The 7,342-nt window shown below is 41.5% G+C and overlaps 1 protein-coding gene across 2 annotated transcripts in view; it reads right to left on the minus strand.

Annotated features, from left to right (window-relative positions):
- Positions 1-3,970, minus strand: part of LOC140352314 (collagen alpha-1(XII) chain-like) — a 53,561-nt gene extending 49,591 nt beyond the window's left edge. For both annotated transcript variants that reach the window (XM_072439759.1, XM_072440156.1), the window contains exons 1-5: positions 3,829-3,970; positions 3,420-3,536; positions 2,630-2,782; positions 2,482-2,556; positions 1,492-1,631 (exon numbers count right to left, since the gene is read on the minus strand). In XM_072439759.1, coding sequence (XP_072295860.1) covers positions 1,492-1,631; positions 2,482-2,556; positions 2,630-2,782; positions 3,420-3,536; positions 3,829-3,961 — 618 coding nt within the window. In that variant the 5' untranslated portion in view covers positions 3,962-3,970. The remainder of the gene's footprint in view (positions 1-1,491; positions 1,632-2,481; positions 2,557-2,629; positions 2,783-3,419; positions 3,537-3,828) is intronic.
- Positions 3,971-7,342: the final 3,372 nt, after the last annotated feature.

Here is a 7,342-nt window from a genome sequence, read left to right on the forward strand (position 1 = left end):
TTAGTCTGGTTTTACCTGCGTCAGACACGTTTGTAGTGTTTTTAGTCTGGTTTTACCTGCGTCTGACACGTTTGTAGTGTTTTTAGTCTGGTTTTACCTGCGTCAGACACGTTTGTAGTGTTTTTAGTCTGGTTTTACCTGCGTCAGACACGTTTGTAGTGTTTTTAGTCTGGTTTTACCTGCGTCAGACACGTTTGTAGTGTTTTTAGTCTGGTTTTACCTGCGTCAGACACGTTTGTAGTGTTTTTAGTCTGGTTTTACCTGCGCCTGACACGTTTGTAGTGTTTTTAGTCTGGTTTTACCTGCGTCTGACACGTCTGTAGTGTTTTTAGTCTGGTTTTACCTGCGTCAGACACGTTTGTAGTGTTTTTAGTCTGGTTTTACCTGCGTCAGACACGTTTGTAGTGTTTTTAGTCTGGTTTTACCTGCGTCAGACACGTTTGTAGTGTTTTTAGTCTGGTTTTACCTGCGTCAGACACGTTTGTAGTGTTTTTAGTCTGGTTTTACCTGCGTCAGACACGTTTGTAGTGTTTTTAGTCTGGTTTTACCTGCGCCTGACACGTTTGTAGTGTTTTTAGTCTGGTTTTACCTGCGTCTGACACGTCTGTAGTGTTTTTAGTCTGGTTTTACCTGCGTCTGACACGTCTGTAGTGTTTTTAGTCTGGTTTTACCTGCGTCTGACACGTCTGTAGTGTTTTTAGTCTGGTTTTACCTGCGTCTGACACGTTTGTAGTGTTTTTAGTCTGGTTTTACCTGCGTCTGACACGTCTGTAGTGTTTTTAGTCTGGTTTTACCTGCGTCAGACACGTCTGTAGTGTTTTTAGTCTGGTTTTACCTGCGTCAGACACGTTTGTAGTGTTTTTAGTCTGGTTTTACCTGCGTCAGACACGTTTGTAGTGTTTTTAGTCTGGTTTTACCTGCGTCTGACACGTTTGTAGTGTTTTTAGTCTGGTTTTACCTGCGTCAGACACGTTTGTAGTGTTTTTAGTCTGGTTTTACCTGCGTCTGACACGTCTGTAGTGTTTTTAGTCTGGTTTTACCTGCGTCAGACACGTTTGTAGTGTTTTTAGTCTGGTTTTACCTGCGTCAGACACGTTTGTAGTGTTTTTAGTCTGGTTTTACCTGCGTCTGACACGTTTGTAGTGTTTTTAGTCTGGTTTTACCTGCGTCTGACACGTTTGTAGTGTTTTTAGTCTGGTTTTACCTGCGTCTGACACGTTTGTAGGGTTTTTAGTCCGGTTTTACCTGCGTCTGACACGTCTGTAGTGTTTTTAGTCTGGTTTTACCTGCGTCAGACACGTTTGTAGTGTTTTTAGTCTGGTTTTACCTGCGTCAGACACGTTTGTAGTGTTTTTAGTCTGGTTTTACCTGCGTCTGACACGTCTGTAGTGTTTTTAGTCTGGTTTTACCTGCGTCAGACACGTTTGTAGTGTTTTTAGTCTGGTTTTACCTGCGTCTGACACGTCTGTAGTGTTTTTAGTCTGGTTTTACCTGCGTGCCGGACGGGCCGACGACGTCGAAGGCTCCGATCACAGACGACACAAACTGAACGACTTTAGTGAAGCTCTCCTCGCCGATGCTCCAGGAGCCGTCGATCAGGAACACCAAGTCTGCTTTGGCTCCTTTACACACTGAAGTACACAAGAAAACCAGGTCAAAACCGAGACTAAACCAGGACTAAACCAGGACTAAACCAGGACTAAACCAGGTCCAAACCAGGTCTAAATCAGGTCTAAACCAGGACTAAACCAGGTCTAAACCAGGACTAAACCAGGTCTAAACCAGGTCCAAACCAAGACTAAACCAAGACTAAACCAGGACTAAACCAGGACTAAACCAGGACTAAACCAGGTCTAAACCAAGACTAAATCAGGTCTAAACCAGGACTAAACCAAGACTAAACCAGGACTAAACCAGGACTAAACCAGGTCTAAACCAGGTGTAAATCAGGTCTAAACCAGGACTAAACCAGGTCTAAACCAGGACTAAACCAGGTCTAAACCAGGTCCAAACCAAGACTAAACCAGGACTAAACCAGGACTAAACCAGGACTAAACCAGGACTAAACCAGGTCTAAACCAAGACTAAATCAGGTCTAAACCAGGAATAAACCAGGACTAAACCAGGACTAAACCAGGTCTAAACCAGGACTAAACCAGGTCTAAACCAGGTCCAAACCAGGTCCAAACCAGGTCTAAATCAGGTCTAAACCAGGACTAAACCAGGTCTAAACCAGGTCCAAACCAAGACTAAACCAGGACTAAACCAGGACTAAACCAGGTCTAAACCAGGTGTAAATCAGGTCTAAACCAGGACTAAATCAGGTCTAAACCAGGACTAAATCAGGTCTAAACCAGGAATAAACCAGGTGTAAACCAGGTGTAAATCAGGTCTAAACCAGGTCCAAACCAAGACTAAACCAGGACTAAACCAGGACTAAACCAGGACTAAACCAGGACTAAAGCAGGTCTAGAGCAGTACCGGCCCATCCTGGGGGGATGGTTGGAGGAGGAGCTGGAGTCGGGGGCAGAGTTGGTACTGGGGTCGACTTCACCACTGAAACAGATAAAGTAAATAAAAGATGACCCTTCCTGAAACAAACAGAGGCGTATGTGTCCGTGTGACTCACGTGTTCGCTCTTTGGCGCTGACCCCGGGGCCCTCCAGGTTTGGGGTCTGGACGAAGACCGTGGCTCGGTACAGAGCGTCCGAGGAAAGTCCGTCAAAGCAGTACTGAGGGAGTCCAGCCGGGATGGTGACCTCCTGCTCCCCCAGACTGTTAGCTAAAGACACAGGGACACAAGCAGCCAATCAGAGCAGAGATCAGAGCCACTCAGCCAATCAGAGCAGAGATCAGAGCCACTCAGCCAATCAGAGCAGAGATCAGAGCCACTCAGCCAATCAGAGCAGAGATCAGAGCCACTCAGCCAATCAGAGCAGACTTTAAAGTCCATCTTAAGGTTCTCCTGGTTTTAAAATGTCTAATTCTAAAACTTTTGGAAAAATGACAGGAAGTAGAGCTGAATCCCTCTGTGATGTCATCAATGTGCGACTAAATCAGGACTAAACCAGGTCTAAACCAGGACTAAATAAGGTCTAAACCAGGACTAAATAAGGACTAAACCAGGACTAAACCAGGTCTAAACCAGGACTAAACCAGGCCTAAACCAGGACTAAACCAGGACTAAACCAGGTCTAAACCAGGTCTAAACCAGGCCTAAATCAGGACTAAACCAGGTCTAAACCAGGACTAAATCAGGACTAAACCAGGTCTAAACCAGGACTAAATAAGGACTAAACCAGGACTAAACCAGGCCTAAACCAGGCCTAAACCAGGACTAAACCAGGACTAAACCAGGTCTAAACCAGGCCTAAACCAGGACTAAACCAGGACTAAACCAGGACTAAACCAGGACTCACGGTCGATGGGGTCCAGTTTGATCCTGTAGGACGTGGCCGCTCGGTGCGGGGCCCATTTGATGCAGAACGAGTCGTGGCCGACGTTGTAGGTCTCGACGCTCGTCACGTTCAAGTACACTGCAAAAAATACAAGTCACACAGGGAGGGCATCTGACACACACAGGGAGGGCACCTGACACACACAGGGAGGGCACCTGACACACAGGGAGGGCACCTGACACACACAGGGAGGGCACCTGACACACACAGGGAGGGCACCTGACACACAGGGAGGGCACCTGACACACACAGGGAGGGCACCTGACACACAGGGAGGGCACCTGACACACAGGGAGGGCACCTGACACACAGGGAGGGCACCTGACACACAGGGAGGGCATCTGACACACAGGGAGACTCAGGGACGTACGTGTAGTTCCCTGTCCGTCCAGGGGGGCACTCACTCCTCCTGAGTACACGGCCGTCACGCTGAGGTCGTAGGTCGTCCCGGTCAGCAGGTTGTGAAGTGTGTACGACGACACGTCTCCTACGAACATGTCCATCCTCTGAGCGGTGCCTACGATGCACAACAGACGAGATTCAAACGGACGAGATTCAAACGGACGAGATTCAAACGGACGAGATTCAAACGGACGAGATTCAAACAGACGAGATTCAAACGGACGAGATTCAAACAGACTAGATTCAAACAGACGAGATTCAAACAGACGAGATTCAAACAGACGAGATTCAAACGGACGAGATTCAAACGGACGAGATTCAAACGGACGAGATTCAAACGGACGAGATTCAAACAGACGAGATTCAAACAGACGAGATTCAAACAGACGAGATTCAAACAGACGAGATTCAAACAGACGAGATTCAAACAGACGAGATTCAAACAGACGAGATTCAAACGGACGAGATTCAAACGGACGAGATTCAAACGGACGAGATTCAAACAGACGAGATTCAAACGGACGAGATTCAAACAGACGAGATTCAAACAGACGAGATTCAAACAGACGAGATTCAAACAGACGAGATTCAAACAGACGAGATTCAAACAGACGAGATTCAAACAGACGAGATTCAAACAGACGAGATTCAAACAGACGAGATTCAAACGGACGAGATTCAAACGGACGAGATTCAAACGGACGAGATTCAAACAGACGAGATTCAAACAGACGAGATTCAAACAGACGAGATTCAAACAGACGAGATTCAAACAGACGAGATTTCAGTCCAGTACTTTTTGTGTCATCTATTTCCCTCTGAGAGCCCTTTTCACTCCTGCCAGGAGGAGGCGCCAGAGAAAGCTGATGTCCATGGCAGGAGTCCTGAGTACTTTTAGAATGTACTTTTAGAATGTACTTTTGAATGTACTTTTGGAATGTACTTTTAGAATGTACTTTTAGAATGTACTTTTGAATGTACTTTTAGAATGTACTTTTAGAATATACTTTTAGAATGTACTTTTGAATGTACTTTTGGAATGTACTTTTAGAATGTACTTTTAGAATGTACTTTTGAATGTACTTTTGGAATGTACTTTTAGAATGTACTTTTAGAATGTACTTTTAGAATGTACTTTTAGAATTACTTTAGAATGTACTTTTGAATGTACTTTTGGAATGTACTTTTAGAATGTACTTTTGGAATGTACTTTTAGAATGTACTTTTAGAATGTACTTTTAGAATGTACTTTTAGAATTACTTTAGAATGTACTTTTAGAATGTACTTTTGAATGTACTTTTGGAATGTACTTTTAGAATGTACTTTTAGAATGTACTTTTGAATGTACTTTTGGAATGTACTTTTAGAATGTACTTTTAGAATGTACTTTTAGAATGTACTTTTAGAATTACTTTAGAATGTACTTTTGAATGTACTTTTGGAATGTACTTTTAGAATGTACTTTTAGAATGTACTTTTAGAATGTACTTTTAGAATTACTTTAGAATGTACTTTTGGAATGTACTTTTAGAATGTACTTTTAGAATGTACTTTTGAATGTACTTTTGAATGTACTTTTAGAATGTACTTTTAGAATGTACTTTTGAATGTACTTTTGGAATGTACTTTTGAATGTACTTTTGGAATGTACTTTTAGAATGTACTTTTAGAATGTACTTTTAGAATTACTTTAGAATGTACTTTTGAACGTACTTTTGGAATGTACTTTTAGAATGTACTTTTAGAATTACTTTAGAATGTACTTTTGAATGTACTTTTGGAATGTACTTTTAGAATGTACTTTTAGAATGTACTTTTAGAATGTACTTTTAGAATGTACTTTTAGAATTACTTTAGAATGTACTTTAGAATGTACTTTAGAATGTACTTTTAGAATGTACTTTTAGAATTACTTTAGAATGTACTTTTGAATGTACTTTTAGAATGTACTTTTAGAATGTACTTTAGAATGTACTTTAGAATGTACTTTTAGAATGTACTTTAGAACGTACTTTTAGAATGTACTTTTAGAAAGTACTTTTAGAATGTGCTTTTAGAATGTACTTTTGAATGTACTTTTGGAATATACTTTTAGAATGTACTTTTAGAATGTACTTTAGAATGTACTTTTAGAATGTACTTTTAGAATGTACTTTTAGAATGTACTTTAGAATGTACTTTTAGAATGTACTTTTAGAATGTACTAGAATGTACTTTTAGAATGTACTAGAATGTACTTTTGGAATATACTTTTAGAATGTACTTTTAGAATGTACTTTAGAATGTACTTTTAGAATGTACTTTTAGAATGTACTTTTAGAATGTACTTTTAGAATGTACTAGAATGTACTTTTAGAATGTACTAGAATGTACTTTTAGAATGTACTAGAATGTACTTTTGGAATGTACTTTTAGAATGTACTTTTAGAATGTACTAGAATGTACTTTTAGAATGTACTTTTAGAATGTACTTTTAGAATGTACTAGAATGTACTTTTAGAATATACTTTTAGAATGTACTAGAATGTACTTTTGGAATGTACTTTTAGAATGTACTTTTAGAATGTACTAGAATGTACTTTTAGAATATACTTTTAGAATGTACTAGAATGTACTTTTAGAATGTACTAGAATGTACTTTTAGAATGTACTTTTAGAATGTACTTTTAGAATGTACTAGAATGTACTTTTAGAATATACTTTTAGAATGTACTAGAATGTACTTTTAGAATATACTTTTAGAATATACTTTTAGAATGTACTAGAATGTACTTTTGGAATATACTTTTAGAATGTACTAGGTCCAGGTCCAGGTCCAGGTCCAGGTCCAGGTCCAGGTCCAAGTCCAAGTTCAAGTCCAAGTCCAAGTCCAAGTCCAAGTCCAGGTCCAGTCAAGTCCAAGTCCAAGTCCAAGTCCAGGTCCAGGTCCAGGTCCAGGTCCAAGTCTTAGTCCAGGTCCAGGTCCAAGTGCAAGTCCAAGTCCAGGTCCAGGTCCAGGTCCAGGTCCAGGTCCAAGTCCAAGTCCAAGTCCAAGTCCAAGTCCAAGTCTTAGTCCAGGTCCAGGTCCAGGTCCGGGTCCAGGTCCAGGTCCAAGTCTTAGTCCAGGTCCAAATCCAGGTCCAAGTCCAGGTCCAGGTCCAGGTCCAAGTCCAGGTCCAAGTCTTAGTCCAGGTCCAAATCCAGGTCCAAGTCCAAGTCCAAGTCCAAGTCCAGGTCCAAGTCTTAGTCCAGGTCCAAGTCCAGGTCCAGGTCCAGGTCCAGGTCCAAGTCCAGGTCCAGGTCCAGGTCCAGGTCCAAGTCCAAGTCCAGGTCCAGGTCCAAGTCCAGGTCCAAGTCCTGGACCTGGACTTGGACCTCTAAACACTAGAACACTAAAGACATGTCCATATGAACACTAAAGACATGTCCATATGAACATTAAAGACATGTCCATATGAACATTAAAGACATGTCCATATGAACACTAAAGACATGTCCATAT

Source organism: Eucyclogobius newberryi, unplaced genomic scaffold (genome assembly GCF_026437365.1).
Source record: "Eucyclogobius newberryi isolate DKJ021-1_F unplaced genomic scaffold, fEucNew1.0.hap1 SCAF_1, whole genome shotgun sequence".
In the NCBI taxonomy this organism is placed as follows: Eukaryota; Metazoa; Chordata; class Actinopteri; order Gobiiformes; family Gobiidae; genus Eucyclogobius; species Eucyclogobius newberryi.